We start from the raw sequence: 17307 nt of genomic DNA on the forward strand, positions 1-17307 counted from the left end.
GATGGAAAGAGGAAGGTGGGATCAGGTCGTGCAGTTCCTGTGCGCACTCCCCGGAATGTATCCGATAGAATACCGATAGGCAAGCGACTCGACGGCGATGCTCAATGCTTAAGGCTCTGTATCTTTGACTTGACAGATGGGTCATCGCCAAAGAGTCTATGAGCCCGATTTGTGATGAACACTCAAATAAATGCCTTTATAGGTACCAGGATTTGAACCCGGGACCTCCTACATAAGCAGTGTCACTACCGACTGGGAGGAGGAGGCCATTGAACATCACATCACACACAAATAAACAAACATTGAGTCCGCAGCAAGCTCGGGCTTTCACCTTCCCATACAAACTCAAACTCAAAATATTCTTTATTCAAATAGGCCTAGCAACAAGAACTTTTAAATTGTCAAGTTACCTCAATATTACCTTAATCTAAATATCAGAGCAATTTTTTGATGCAGTTATTATTATTCTTAAAAACATTGAATTATTATAGATATGTCAAACTTAATAATAAGAATTCACAAAAGGATCGTCAAACACCAAAATTGTATAAAAAATACTAGTCTAGAAACTTTCTAGAATAAGTCTAAATTTAAAAAAATACGGATTACTTAATATAGGTATTCTATGAATTATCAATTTCATCATTATTAACATAATAATAAATAATTACAAACGGAGTATCGTTCTCATTTTAAAACGTGTTTGATTGTAATGAAACTTTATGCCATAAATGTTAAAAAAAAAAAAAAAAAAAGTAATGAAACTTTGCACATACAATGACATGAGGTATATCTAGTCCTGTAATTAGTTTATATGGCTCTAGTTTATAAAACGAAATAGAGCAAAAGCAAGTTTCGTATGAAAATCTTAAATTCGCTGTATTTTTTAACTATGGTATCTGAAGTTACATGAACTAATTACAGTAAGTATAAAGTTTCAGAGCAATCTAGCTAGTCGTTTTAAAATGAGAACGTAACTACGTTTATATGGTGAACCGAGCTTGCTGGGGACTTAACCATCAAAGACTATTAATCAGTTCAACTGAGCGTTGCATACATTTTTTTCAATGCTAGAGTCATTCGGCAGTTCCGTCATGGGATACCTATCAATTATGACGTGATTCATGCAGCATATTTATTTTTGTTAAAATACATATAGACATATATACATACCTACTCGCAATTTTTCACTGTCAAAACATCAATTTTCTTGTTTTCAACACTTCAAGACGGTTTCGTGAGGTAAGGTGTGGATGGTAGATGGTATAGAAAGGATGCCAATCTCTTATGGCAGAATTGTTGCAAAAGTGACCGCTTTCAGCTTTAAATAATAGTTCCTAATCTCTCCGGTGGCGCTAGTTAGGCTCTGGGACATGAGTATAACATGAACCATATAAGGCAACAAATAACCCGACCAAATTACGTAGGTTGGTTTTGGTAGTATTTCGGTGTATGGTGGCGCCGCCTAATTACTGTTTTTTGATGGACACTTTTCATACATAGAGATTTGGCTCCTTTGGTGTGGGTAAGGGAAGTTTTTTACATTGTATTTTGTCATTTCTCACTTTTGTATTACTTCAATTGCTTAAAATGCTTGAATGCAATGGGTCCCATAGCAAAGATGATATAAAGGTTGCATAGACATTTGAATTTTGATCATCAAAACAAACGACCGACTGATACCATAAATAAAAACGTTTCATCTAGGTTGACTGCTGTAGTTATTGGCCATTCCATAGTAATTAGCCACTCCTAACGAATCAGAAAGAAACAAGCCAATTGAAGCCTTATTGTTAAGAGTGGCCAATAGCCTATTGTATTAAAGAAATCAATTTTGTTGCAGATTCCGTAGCGCAGTGTGTATGGGGAGTCCTACTACTGATCATGTCAATAGGAGGTCTCCTGTACACCCCCTTAGACTTGATGCTGTGGGAGAAGCTTAACATGAGGCCAGGTAAGATATAGTCAATTTGACCGAATAGCTGGGGCCCCTGGCGGCTTCCTCGCACAACGTATCAGCATTGCGATACAGCGAGGAAATGCCGCCAGCATCCTCGGTACAAAATGTACAAATGCCTCTAGGGCCTATTTTAGAATTAAGCTAGTTATTAATTTCGTTTAAGTAGTACCACTGTATATATCTTGTATGTAAATAAATATATTAATAAAATAAAAAATATGTTATATCCAGAAAGTCGTTTTGAAAATGAGAGCGTAGGTAGGTTCGATTGTATGGTGGCGCTGGCGGATAGGTTCGTGTGTCTTAGTTTAGTCTGAAGATAAAAGGCCCAGATAACATCTTAGGTTCACGAGTTCGTGATTCGTTCGGCTCAGCATTGTTCCGAACAATTATTAGGGTTGGCACAACTTGACGTCCCTTTGCGTGCACGACCACAGATAAGATAATGACTTGAATTTTGACAACCAATAGCAAGCGATAGTGCTATATATTAGAAAGGGACAGCATTCGACCCTGAACCGCTGTCAAAATTCGGTTTTGCAGGAAGTTTCCTTTCAGCCGGGCAAGCACATGATTGGCGCGAGAGTATCTCGCCGCGACATAGACTACCCGTCCCTCTTTAATTCATACAGTTAGTAAAAGGCGGGTAGTCTATCTCGCGGCGAGATACTGTCGCGCCAATCATGTGCTCGGCCTACTGTACGTGGTAGTACTATTATTTATTCTGTGGTATGACACAATACAGCCACAGACAATTTTAAGCACGCCACCTCATAAATAATAGTTATAAGTTTTGACAATAACATTAAGTTTTACTTATGTAAGTAAGCAGGGCTAGGGACACATCTGCTGCTATACTTGCTACAGAATGAGAGATGAATGTCATTATCTCATTCCATAGAGTAACTTATACTAGAGCGGTACTGTCATAGTAAATTTTGTAACCCCAGTAAATTCACTGCCATCTGTCGACACACTTTAAAACTAAAAATAAATATTTATAAAAATACGATAAAATGTATTTAAATATGGATACATGGTTTTTTTTATTTGCATTAATTATTTTTATGATTTTGACCCATGTTCTTTCTCTGATATGCGTTAAAATTGTTAAATAACAAAAGAAACCGTCAACGCCATCTATACGACAGTTGGCCAAAGCTAGTAGCGCCGTCTGAACGAGAATCAAATTTTCTTGATTTTCGAGGCACGTTTTTTCCTTAGACTGTATCCATCTATTACGGAGTTATATCTATCTTTGCTCATTCTAACAAATAGCTTTGTCTCATCATTGTCCCTACTCACGTAAGTTAAATTAACAAGTGTGTCTAAGACCTTACATCGATTTAAATTAAATATGGAACACTTCCACAATACGAGATGATTAATTTACGTACTTGTTATGTTTTCATTTCGCTTCTCGTATTGAGTTTGCGAGTTGGCCGCTAGTTTGCAATTTTTAGTGTGTTTAGAGCCGATACTTAAAAAATATCGTTTTGCTCTTAATAAGTGAAAATAAACACATAAGGTGCATTGGCATAACTTCAAAAGCGGAATTCAAATTCAAAAAATTCAAAATTCAAAATTCTTTATTGCGTAAGACACACTTATTTCATAATATAAGGTGATGGAGCCACCCGGTAAGCAAAATGCCTGTGTTGGGTGGCGCCGCTCTTCCTTCAGGTTACACAACTATATTATAAGTATATTAACTAATTAACTTTTATTTACTTACTAGCTAAAAATTCTAGTTTATACTATTTACAACTAAGGTTACAGTTTAGAATTAAGGTATTTAAATGAATGAAAAATAATAATAATAATAGCTGGGTATCGTATACATGAGTCCAAAAAGAAATGTATGTCTCTCTCTCTCTCTCTCTCTCTGTGTGTGTGTGTGTGTGTGTGTGTGTGTGTGTGTGTGTGTGTGTGTGTGTGTGTGAGTGTGTGATCAATGTAGTAGCGTCTCTGTCTCATCATAGGTTAATGTGTTCAGCCAATTTGTAACTTCTCTCTTGCAGTCATAATAATGTTTCGAGTAAATATCAAGTTGTTTGTTCAATTTATTGAAAACATGTGAGGATTTTAAGCAGAACTGTCTGCGCGCAAATGAGGTCCTTGTTTTTACAAGTTCCGCTACGACAGCTTTTTTTCTTTTGGTTTTATGATTTGTAATATAGGGTAATATTTTATGTTTTTTTAATGTGATATGTAGAATATATAGTTTTCTGACTGTTAGCAAATCACTGATTAAATAGAGTTGGTCAGTAGGAAACCTAATTTTTTTTAAATACATAACTTTAATTAAAGCACGTTGAGCACGTTCAATAATTTTAAAAATGGCGCATTCTAACTGTATAGCAACAGTAAGCAAGATGCTTTGGTAAACGTTGCAAGTTGCAACACTTACTCCTTACTCGTAGTGTAAATATTGCTGAAGTATGAAGTGCTTCTGTTTTTTATAGATATTTGCCATTTTCAAAATTACCACTCTTTGGATGTTACACCAATGCATCTTATATGTATACAAATATAGGGTATTTGACTGTATTTAAAATAAATTATTTTACATCATGCATGAAATAAAGCACCGGAAGATTAATAGAAAAACGTAGACAGCAGTTATTTGCAGACACAATTTCTATTTTAAAACCCGTATAAAACTATAAAGAGTATGTAATTTGATCGTGACGTCACATGCTAGTGTATCATATAAATTCCATAGTAGCTTAATCGTTTTGACAGTTCGAAAAAAGAAACTGTAGTAGTCAAATAACCTATAACAGCAGCATAATCGTATTCGTAATCGGAGAAAAAAGTAACGGAGATACGCGAATTAGAACGGCGAAGTAAACGGTGCTGGCAGATAATATTTCAATATTTTGACCCGACATGGTTATTTTTATCAAAATAGGGTATTGACCACAATGTGTTACTTCCGCACAAATTTAACTACTTACCATGTGTAGAATTATATACAAAAGTAGGCCAACAAACTACATTTTTTAAATGTAATAAAAAATTTATTAAAAATTGTAACTCAATTTATTTTTGACTAGCGACCCGCGAGCTTTGCACGAATATTTTTTTTATACTACGTCGGTGGCAATCAAGCATACGGCCCGCCTGATGGTAAGCAGTTACCGTAGCCTATGGACGCCTGCAACACCGGAGATATTACACGCGCTGCCGACCCTAACACTCCTCTCCCTCGTTGAGCTCTGGCAACCTTACTTACCGGCAGGAACACAACACTATGAGTAGGGTCTAGTGTTATTTGGCTGCGGTTTTCTGTAAGGTGGAGGTACTTCCCCAGTTGGGCTCTGCTCTAGATCTGGAATGACATCCGCTGTCCTGTGCCCTACCACACAAAGCGAGATGTCATTCACAGTGCCCATACCTCTCTTTTGGACGTAGTTTAAGGACATATCCGGGTCCGGACGCAGTTTAAGGACATACCCGGGTCCAAACGAATTACACAAAACAACAAATTATACACCTAAACCTTCCTCAAGAACCTCTCTGACAGGTAAAAACCGCATGAAAATCCGTTCAATAGTTTTTGGGTTTATCGCGAACATACATACACACAGACACGGCGGGGACTTTGTTTTATAATTATGCCTATAGTTATATGGTTTTTTGTGTAGGCTGCATACATCACTATGCATTTAAGCATTTTAAGCGTTAACTACACATACCTTGTTTTTTTCAGCTTTAGAAAAATGGTAAAGAATTTTGACATGTCTTTTTAATGAAAAACGCTTTTGAAGAAATAGTAATTATTACTTAATAAAATCAAAATATTGTAAATGTATATCCTTGCTATATAATTGTTATATCTGCTATAACTTTTTTTCATAAGCGATTTTCAATAAAAAGACACGTCAATTGTTTACCCTTTTTTTTTCTTTTTTTTTAAAGTTAATTCTACTCAATAGATTTTATTTCATTAGAATTAAAATTAAAAATTAAAATTATTTATTTGGTAGCATACAATGTTTCGGTAATTGGGCTAGTATCTCTTTTTAAGTATTGTAAATACTTGTATTAAGAGAATACCGCTCTTCCACTATAGGTAAGTTACAGATTTTTACATATAATGTAGCTATTATGTTATTATGTAAGTTTTTAATAAGGTATGGTATGCTTATGAACATGGAGACTGTATAAAGGAGCCAAATCTCTATGTATGAAAAATGTCCAACAAAAAACAGTAATTAGGCGGCGCCACCATACACCAAAATACTACCAAAAACAACCTACGTAATTTGGTCGGGTTATTTGTTGCCTTATATGGTTCATGTTATACTCATGTCCCAGAGCCTAACTAGCGCCACCGGAGAGATTAGGAACTATTATTTAAAGCTTAACGCGGTCACTTTTACAACAATTCTGCCATAAGAGATTGCGATCCTTTCTATACCATCCATACTTATGAATCTGTTATTGTCAAATGCGGTTAAGTGGAAATACTTACGTCAACATATACATACTAAAAAAGCATTAAAATCCATTAACCGTCAAGGTTGTTTAATTATTGTAATAAAACTGTTTTAAGTGCGTTTGAAAAAATGAAGAACGTTTTTTCTGGTGGTCATATTAATGGTCCCTCTTTTTTTGTGGCGGTAAAATTGACATATTTGCATAAACAGCATCATCGTAACCTTCAAATAACCATTTTTTTAAACACGATGATATTTGTTTGTTTCCATGGTGCAATACAAATAAAAAAAAATGTTTTTTTTTATACCACGTCGGTGGCAATCAAGCATACGGCCCGCCTGATGGTAAGCAGTTACCGTAGCCTATGGGCGCCTGCAACACCGGAGATATTACACGCGCGTTGCCGACCCTAACACTCCTCTCCCTCGTTGAGCTCTGGCAACCTTACTTACCGGCAGGAACACAACACTATGAGTAGGGTCTAGTGTTATTTGGCTGCGGTTTTCTGTAAGGTGGAGGTACTTCCCCAGTTGGGCTCTGCTCTAGATCTGGAATGACATCCGCTGTCCTGTGCCCTACCACACAAAGCGAGATGTCATTCACAGTGCCCATACCTCTCTTTTGGACGTAGTTTAAGGACATATCCTTTTTTGAAGAACCCCATACTGTAGCCCCTCGGGAAAACCCTCGGCAGGGAGCTCATTCCACAGCCGAAGCGTACGCGGGAGGAAATGTGTGTGTTGTAATCTTTACGCGCGATTGAAGTAAAACTTCTTTGACGTGTGCTGAGCGTTACTTCCGTCAGAAAAAAATCTATGTTACCCTCTGGTCGCGCCTAAAGAAGGTTTACTTTAATAAATAAAATATTATTTATTCCACAACAAAAGAAAACTAATACAATAATAGTAAATTGAAGTAAAGCTAGAGATGATGAAGATGTTGATACAATTCCTCGCCAGTCTGCCTGTGACCAAGAACGTAACGTCACGTATTAGTTTTAAATTATGAGTGAAAATCGTGTTAGTTTAAATCAGTATAAAGCTAGAGAAGTAAGGCTCTTCTAGCTCTAGACTTACTTCGGTGTTTTACTACTTTCCTAGGGTGTTTGACTGTATGTATTTAAAATAAATTATTTCACACCATGCATGAAATAAAGCGCCAGAAGATTAATAGAGAAATGTAGACAGCAGTTATTTTTATACACAATTTCTATTTTAAAACCCGTATAAAACTATAAAGAGTAGGTAATTTGAGTGTGACGTCACATGCTAGTGTTTCATATAAATTCCATAGTAGTAAAATAGTTTTGACAGTTCGAAAAAATAAACTGATTTGACTAGTAGTCAAATACCCCATAATACAATCGCGCACAAAATTTTCAAATTTGTACACACCTATCGTAATCTATTATAAAAAAAAAAAAAAAAAAAAAAAAAAAAAAAAAAAAAAAAAAAAAAATTATAAATCTAGATTCGATTCGAACTTATTTTCCGGTGGCCATTTTTATGGTTCCGTAGTTAAGAGTCCCCGGCAAGCTCGGCCGAATTGCACCTTCCCATACAAACGTAGTTCCGCTCTCATTTTACGACTATTACGTATTGGATTGTAATGAAACTTTGCACATACAATGACATGATGTATATCTAGGTCTGAAATAAGTTTATATAGCTCCAGTTTATAAAACAAACGAAATAGAGCAAAAACAAGTTTTTTATGAATATTAAATTCGCTGTATTTTTTTTACTATGGTATCTGAAGCTACATAAACTGAATACAGACAGATATACCTTATCATATTGTAAGTACAAAGTTTCAGATCAATGTAGCTAGTCGTTTTAAAATGAGAGCGGAACTACGTTTGTATGGAGAAACGAGCTAAGCTAACCCTTATAGCAAAGAGGATATAATAAGATAGAGCGGTACTGTCATAGTAAATTTTGTAACCACAGTAAATTCACTGCCATCTATCGACACACTTTAAAACTAAAAATGAAGATTTATAAAATTACGATAAAATGTATTTAAGTATGGATAAATGATTTTTTTATTTGCATTAATTATTTTTATGATTTTGACCCATGTTCTTTCACTGATATGCGTTAAAATTATTAAATAACAAACGAAACCGTCACGCTCTCTATACGAGAGTAGGCCAAAGGTACTGGCGCCATCTGATCGAGAGTCAACTTTTCGTGATTGTCGAGGCACATTTTTTCCTTAGACTGTATCCATCTATTACGGAGTTATATTTATCTTTGGTTATTGTAAAAAGTCTTCTCTTCTTAGTAAAAAGACAACGCTGCGACTGCGAAGGTACTTTACTAACCCCCGTTTAGCCTATTCTGACCGAATGGTAACTACGGAACCCTACACTGAGCATGGCCCGACATGCTCTTGGCCATTTTTTTATTTATTACGCGTGGTATGAATTGTGCATAAAACTTAATTTTCTTTCCAGGCTTCCCCCCCTACGAATGGTGGGCAGATCCGCCAGATGAAGTTAGAATGCGGGCCTACGTATTCAATGTGACCAACCACGACCGATACATGCGGGGGTTGGACGACAAACTCAACGTGCATGAGCTTGGACCGGTCGTTTACTTGTGAGTATCATTCATTATTCATTCATTCAAATTTCAAAGTGACCACCCACGACCGATACATGCAGGGGTTGGACGAAAAACTCAATGTACAAGAGCGGAGACCTGTCGTTTACTTGTAAGTAATATTCATTCATTCACTCGTTCACTCATTCCTTGTGGTGTGTCTACGATCATTCATTCACTCATTCATTCAATCTGACCAACCACGACCGACGACCAATACATGCGGGGGTTGGACGACAAACTCAATATGCAAGAGCTGTACCCTGTCGTTTACTTGTGAGTATCATTTTTTCATTCACTCGATCACTACTTCCTTGAGGTGTGTCTACGATCATTCATTTACTCATTCATTCAATGTGACCAACCACGACCAACGTGCAACGACCAACTCAACGTGCAAGAGCTTGTCGTTTAGGCTTTATGAGTATCATTCATTCATTCTAAGGCGATTTTTACTTACACGTATTTATCTTTTCGTCGAATACTTTCTTGTGACAAATCACGAGGCCGATACAGGCGGGAGATTGATGAAATGACGACAAACTCAATGTGCAAGGGCTGGGACCTGTCGTGTACAATACCTGTTAACCTTTTGGACGCCATGCAATGACCGATATATACGCACCGTAGGTTCTACGCCAAAGACTTGTTAATCGGTCATGGACCACAGAGCAACATAGACCTACGTGCATATGCATAAAGTTCAATTTCAGTTTTGACACTTCGGTGATGTGGCGTCTGGATGACAGCTTTTGTGTTTGACACAAAATATATTACATATAATGTTAAATATATTTCATATAATGAAATCTCAAAAATATTGTTAAAATATAACAAATATTTCATTAAGTACATTCATCATTCATGTAGTGTTGTAGCATTCATGTAGTTCGGCTTGTAATTCGAGCCTAACCAGAGAGAGTGAATTTTTCCATTTTTTCATTATTTCTAATCAATAATCATTGTAGTAGTATCGTACGAGGTACGAGTAACTATGCAGACTTTTTTTCTTGATACGTTTCGCCTCCATCTTAATGGTCGGGGAGCCCAAGAGGGGATTTATGAAGTCACTCGAGCCGGGCAAATTAAGATATGGGGGATACCTTGCATCCTGTTGAGTACCTCCTCCGAGTATGCGTCCTTGACACCGAGCAGGGAGTCGAGGACAGCACGTCAAAATGGTAAAAAAATCGCCATCACCTTGAAATACTCAACACAAAATACAAGATAAGGTGGATTAATTACTTGATAAATAGTGCCCATTTCAATAATCTCACGATTCTAGCGATCCGTAAGCGAGTGGCATGGTCACAAAGTCGCCAAAAAAATCGCGACCTTGACTTACTCGAGGGCGTTCAATTTTATTTCTATTTTGAGGGGAATAATGCAAGAATAACTAAATAAAAAAAAATCTGCCGATTTGAGCAAGCAGAAGTGTCAAAATTCGTTTATGAAGTTTAGTGCCCCTAGCTTTTTTCCCTTTCACTTTTTAGCTAGCTATCTCTGGCTTCGATTCATAGATATTTTCTAGGTTAAGTAAAGCTTATGGATGTAAAAATTTAATTTGAAATGTAAAATTTTAAATAAAATTTAATTGTAATTGTAGTTTTTTACTTTCCTGGACGCGTGATCCTGTTTTAAGGACTACATGGTGGAGGTTACTGAACAGGATGCAAGGTATTCCTTCTTTATGTTAATCTGTCGCGCTCAAGTAATTCCCAAAATCCCGTCTTGGGCTCCCTTACTATATTAAGTGTATATTTGTAACTGATATGGAGGCTGAGTCTAGGCTGGAATAAGAATTCAACGTGGTTTACTAATGTTATAGACAATAAAAAACCGAATAGTTAAAATTTTATTAAGTAATGTAAAAAACATTTCTTCAGAAATCTTGAACCTGTGATGATATCTATTGAACCTGTTGTTTTTTAACTCTATCCCCCAATAGAGTTAAAAAGGGGTTGAAAGTTTTTGTAACGGTAACGATTTGAGTAGGGACTTGAAATTAGTAGGAGAAAATATTAGTGCAAAAAAATATTTTAGTGCTTTTGAAAATTCAGTCCCTAATAGGGTTAAAAAGGGGTTGAAAGTGTGTTTCGGCAAATAAATCCACGTGGACGAAGTCGTGGGCAACAGCTAGTAGTATACCTACAAATAAATAATGTATCGAATCGTGATAGTGGTTATATTAATTGTAATTATTGTTAATTAATAATGAATATAACGCCACGTATGTGATCGTGCATAATCGCTTATCGGCGGAGTAGCCCCATTAGGTCAGGTCATTATTATAAGTGTGTGTCATCTATACATATAATAAAGCGGAAGAGGGTCGAAAGTCTGTACATGGAAGATATTCGAAAAAAAATTGGCTGGGGATACTTAGAATCGATAACAGAACACATTCCAAGAGTTTTTAGAATTTTTGTCTGTTTATCTGTTTGTCTGTTTATCTGTTTGTCTGTTTATTTGACCGCGCAACTAATGAAAACGGCTGAACGGATTTTGATGCAAATTTTACTAATCTGTCGAAAAAATCCATGGCCAGGTTATAGGCTATAAAAATTTGAGAAATTTTACCTCTAAGGGGGTTAAAAAGGGGATGAAAGTTTGTATGGGGTTCAAGATTTATTTTAAGCTAGCAATTTGAAACTTCGTAAGAAGATATATTATTGAAATACAAGAAAACTAATTTCAGCGTTTTTGAAAATTCATCCCCTAAGGAGGTGAAATAGAGGTTGAAAGTTTGTATGGAGATCAATTTTTTTTTGAGTGCGTTACTTGAAACATTATATAATGGGCATATTATTATAATACAGGAAAAGTGATTTTAGCGTTTTCAAGAATTCGTCCCCTAACAGGGTTAAAAGGGGGTTGAAAGTTTGAATCCATTACAAATGCTTTGAAACTTCTTACAAAGGTATGATAGACGATTACAAAAAAACTAATTTTGACGTTTTAGGAAATTTAACCCCTCAGGGGGTTGAAAAGGGGATGAAAGTTTGTCTTGTGGTGCAAATTTTATTTTAAGCTAGGAACTTAAAACTTTGCAAAACGTTATTATATTAAAAAGCAAGAAAATTACTTTCAGCGTTTTTAAAAATTCATCCCCATGGTGGTGAAAAAGGGGTTAAAAACTTTATCTTGATAACTATATCATTTTAGCTACTAGGCCAAGTTAGGTATCGTTTTTGTATAAATCGGGTATGCCGAATTCATTTATGATATCAAAATGACACCATTCCCGAGTGAAAACACAAAAAATATGAAAAAACTTTTTTTAATTTCTCTTTACGCTTAAACCGCTAAACCGATTTAGATAAAATTTGGTATAGAGATAGTTTGAGTCCCGTGGAAGAACATAGGGTAGTTTTTAACCAAAAAAATGGAGACTGCGTTTGCATGGAGAAGCGGCCGTGCCCTTTCCTCTTAATAATGGTCACGAAGGTGGGTACTTAAAAAAAAAACATTTTTCAGTAAATGTCAAACGATTTGGGACTTAAACGCGTTACCATGCCTTCCCGAAAAAAATCGAATCTTTCGCGAAAGTCTCGCAATGCATTGCGGCCACAAGGGGCACGGTCTCAGGAGTCTGAGAAAAACCACGGTGAGAGACTCAGTGGCGCTCTAGCCAGGCAGGTCGCTTCGCTTTCGGCTGAAACGGCAAGCCAGCGCGAGTTCGATTGTGATCGTACGTAATACATATGTAGGCGCAGATCCTGACGGAGTGTGGCGCCGGAGAAGCCGTGTTCATCCCGCGTATCCCCCTCATTCCGAGCAACTTCCCGTTCCGCTTCAAGGGCCTACAGGTCCCCGTGAGCGTCTGCTTCGCTATGACCATCAACAAGTCGTAGGGGCAGATGCATTTCCCACTCCGAAAACAAAAAAAAGGGGCAGATGCTGCCCGCCGCCGGCGTCATGCTTACTGATTTGACTGGAGGACCGATTTGGATGACATGATTTTGATGGGAACACCCAAATATTCCGAAATACGTTTTTCCGATTTTTATAACCACGACTTTCATAATCCCGATTATTTATATCAAAATTACGATTTTTAAAAACACGATGGAATAAAATCAAGAATGTGCTATTTCCGAAAACTTAAAATCCGATTGTCACTTGACAGAAAGCTTAAAGTTCCGATTTTACACTTTTCCGAAAATATTTTTTTTTCCGAATTCCTAAATTCCGAAAAATCATTGTCCGATCGGAAATAAAATAATTCGGTATTCAAAAATTCGGTTTTTTACAAGATCGGAAAAATGAAATCCGTGATATTCAAATGAAGACTCACGTTTTAGAAATTATTACGGGTACCTGTCGTGCCGCATAATGTCAAAAAAAAAAAAAAAAAGGTTAGAACTGCGACCCCCAAGAAAACGAACTGTTGCCAGAAGTGGGTTAGGTTAGGTTAGAATTGCGACCCCCAAGAAAACGAACTGTTGCCAGAAAAGTGGGTTAGGTTAGGTTAGAACTGCGACCCCTTAAGAAAACGAACTGTTGCCAGAAAAGTGGATATTAAAAAATTGGGATATTTAAAATAGGAATCACGTTAATTCGGATAAGGGCAATTCCGAATTCGTGATTTTGAAAATCGTAAATGTTAAATTCGGTGTTTGCCACCATCGGAATTGTTATAGTCGGAATTATGTAGTTCGGAATTTACAATATTCGGCTTTTTGGGTTTTCGGACATATAAATCTTCGTGATTTTCATCATTCGTAATTATGACAGTCGGAATTTTGATGGGTCGAGCATTTAAAAATCGGAATGATAAAATTCGGAATAAAAAATTTCGGAATTATATAGTGTACCCGATTTGCACAGGTACAGTCAAGGACGTAAAAATACAAAAATGGTACTGTATCGTTCGATATACACCTACTACTCTATGCCGTTTAAAACACGTCAAAAATTTGAATAAGGGCAAAAAAAATTTATTTTGGAGTGTAATCTTATTTAGTGGTAGCAAAGAGGATATAATATTATAGAGCGGTACTGTCATAGTAAATTTTGTAACCACAGTAAATTCACTGCCATCTATCTACACACATTAAAACTAAAAATGAAGATTTATTAAAATACGATAAAATGTATTTAAATATGCATAAATGATTTTAATAACAAAACTTCCGTGAGACATAGACATATTAAATATATTAATGACGGGTCACTCACGTGTTTTAAGTCGAAAACGCTCGACATGTTTCACTCCGTACCGAGGAGCGTCATCAGGATCAGTGTGGACGAACCATTAGCGAATGACGTAGTGAGTGTTGTGTGCAACCCATCATTTGACAATAATGCCGTAAACGAGGGTAGTTTCTCGCCCCCCCTGCCGCCACCGGCGCCCGCGCCGAGTCATCGGGCGCGGAGGGCTGCGGCCCGCAGTCTGCGCCGGTCCGTCACCGTCGACGCAAGCTCCTGATGACGCTCCTCGGTACGGAGTGAAACATGTCGAGCGTTTTCGACTTAAAACACGTGAGTGACCCGTCATTAATATATTTAATATGCATAAATGATCTTTTTTATTTGCATTAATTATTTTTATTATTTTGACCCATGTTCTTTCACTAATATGCGTTAAAATTGTTAAATAATAACAAACGAAACCGTCAACGCCCTCTATACGAGAGTAGGCAAAAGGTAGTAGCGACATCTGATCGAGAATCAAATTTTCGTGATTTTCGAGGCACGTTTTTTCCTTAGACTGTATCCATCTATTACGGAGTTATATCTATCTTTGGTGGTAGGTACCTAATTGTAAAATATTTTATCTGGACTACAGTCCTCTAGCGTATCCATCTGTCAACTTTACTTTTAGTTCTGTCTCCAGGGCACAGGGAGATAAATTAGGGGTGAATTAGCCGCTTACTGACACAGACCGAATTCCACGCAGGCGAAGCCGCGGGCACAGCTAGTTAGTAATAAAACTAATAAATATCCTCGAATTTAAACTATCGTGAGACATATTAACTTAACTAACTTAGCGGTTCCACTCACGTATTTTTAGTCACTCGTGCGACATGTTTCGGATAGGCTAGGTCTCCATTACTAATAAATATTTATTACTAATAAATATGTTATATTCGTCTCACGAAGGACGCGATTTACGGCTACATTTAGCATAGTTCGGTTTATAAAGTCTGTAATAGTAAATTTTGTAACCCCAGTAAATTCACTGCCATCTGTCGACACACTTTAAAACTAAAATTGAAGATTTGTAAATATACGATAAAATGTATTTAAATATAGATAAATGTTTTTTTTTTATTTGCATTAATTATTTTGATGATTTTGACCCATGTTCTTTCACTGATATGCGTTAAAATTGTTAAATAATAAACGAAACCGTCAACGCCATCTATACGACTGTAGGCCAAAACTAGTAGCGCCCTCTGAACGAGAATCAAATTTTCTTGATTTTCGAGGCACGTTTTTTCCTTAGACTGTATCCATCTATTACGGAGTTATATCTATCCTGGCTTGTACCAATATACAGTGGCGTAGTTTATAGGCGTAGACCATAGACGAAGTGGGCCCTCGCCCACGGCAGTGAAAAGAAAGGGTCTCGCAGATGCGATTTCGCCCACGGCTAGATTAGTTCACACTACGCTACTGCCTATATATCACTTGATAGTTACCACTGGCTTTTCGGTGAAGGAAAACATCGTTAAGAAACCTGCATACACATTTACGAAGAAATTCAAAAGTACTTAGTAATTGTGTGAAATCCCCAACCCGCATTGGGCCAAGTGTGGGGACTATAGCCCAAGCCCGCTCGCCCATGAGAGGCCTGTGCCCAGCAATGGGCAGCAGGCTGAAATACTATTATTTCTTATTATTTGAAAATGTTAGCATTCAAGCGCCTTCATCTTCCTCGCGTTATCCCGGCATTTTGCCACAGCTCATGGGAGCCTGGGGTCCGCTTGACAACTAATCCTAAGAATTGACGTAGGCACTAGTTTTTACGAAAGCGATTGCCATCTGTTAGCATTTAAGCGTAAAGTAGCTTTATTAAGACATGTGACTTTCAAACCTTTTGCAGAAAACGAAACAAAACGAATGTCTCTCTATCTCTTTTACATATTAGTGCGATCGAGACAGATAGCGTTTCATTTCGTTTTTCTGCGAATGATTGTCAATTGTCATCTTCGGCCACAGTGGCGTAGCTAACCAATCTAGCCGTGGGCGAAAACCACATCTGCGAGGCACTTTACAATGTGTTTTACCAAGGTAATAAAAAGGTTGGCTTTGCGAGGTCCCCCTAAGTGCGAGGCCGTGGGCGAAGACCCCATTCGGCTACGCCTATAACTGTATCTTTAGGTATTTTACCCTGATCTATCTCCTTAAGCCAGTTGAGGGTAGATGATAACATTACATGATCAAATAATGTAGGTTAAAATCAGGTTGTTCAGTGACAGATCCAGGCGGTTTTGTATTTGGTTGGTTAACCCATAAATGTTATAACTACCCGAAAATGTTAAAATTGTTTGTTTACCTTTATTTAAATACCTAAAGATACAGAGTACAGAGTATATCTACGCCACTGTTTGGCCAAGTCCCCAGTTGACGTCTTTTACGCACATGATAAGCGGGGCATTCGAAAGGTTAAATAGTTGATTGTTTCAGAGAGAAACTCCTCCACTCAAACATTCGCTTCAACGAGAACAACACGCTAACCTACACAGCGAGGCGGTTCGCCATCTTCTTGCCCGATGAGAACAATATAGATTTAAACGCTACTATCATCGTGCCTAACCTAGCGCTACTGGTAAGTTAGTATTTATAATACAAACAACACAAGCCTACACAGCGAAGCGGTTTGCCATCTTGCCCGATGAGAACAATATAGATTTAAACGCTACTATCATCGTGCCCAACCTAGCGCTACTGGTAAGTTAGTATTTACAATACAAACAACACAAGCCTACACAGCGAAGCGGTTTGCCATCTTGCCCGATGAGAACAATATAGATTTAAACGCTACTACAAACCTAGCGCTACTGGTTAAATTAAAAAAATTAAAAAGCGTAGAGCCAAAAAAAATCCATTGCATGCCAAAATTACATCATTTTGTAAAAGAGCTGATACTCTTCAAACTGATGGATCGATTTCTATTAAACATGGCTAAGACCCACCACAAGGAAACTCGCTTTCACGTAAAGCCGCATCGAAATCGGTCCACCCGTTGGAGAGCTACGATGCCATAAACAGACAGACAGACGTTGGCGTGAAACGTGTAACACCTTCAATCAATGCCCGGGGCTGGGATTGAACCAGCGCTTTCTG

The 17307-nt window shown here is 37.3% G+C and overlaps 1 protein-coding gene across 1 annotated transcript in view; it reads left to right on the top strand.

Annotated features, from left to right (window-relative positions):
• LOC134753513 (scavenger receptor class B member 1-like) overlaps nt 1-17307 on the top strand; it is an 80430-nt gene that overhangs the window by 29730 nt on the left and 33393 nt on the right. Inside the window, exons 4-6 of the mRNA XM_063689410.1 lie at nt 1844-1954; nt 8865-9009; nt 16648-16789. Coding sequence (XP_063545480.1) covers nt 1844-1954; nt 8865-9009; nt 16648-16789 — 398 coding nt within the window. The remainder of the gene's footprint in view (nt 1-1843; nt 1955-8864; nt 9010-16647; nt 16790-17307) is intronic.

The sequence above is a fragment of the Cydia strobilella genome, chromosome 27 (assembly GCF_947568885.1).
Source record: "Cydia strobilella chromosome 27, ilCydStro3.1, whole genome shotgun sequence".
Taxonomy (NCBI): domain Eukaryota; kingdom Metazoa; phylum Arthropoda; class Insecta; order Lepidoptera; family Tortricidae; genus Cydia; species Cydia strobilella.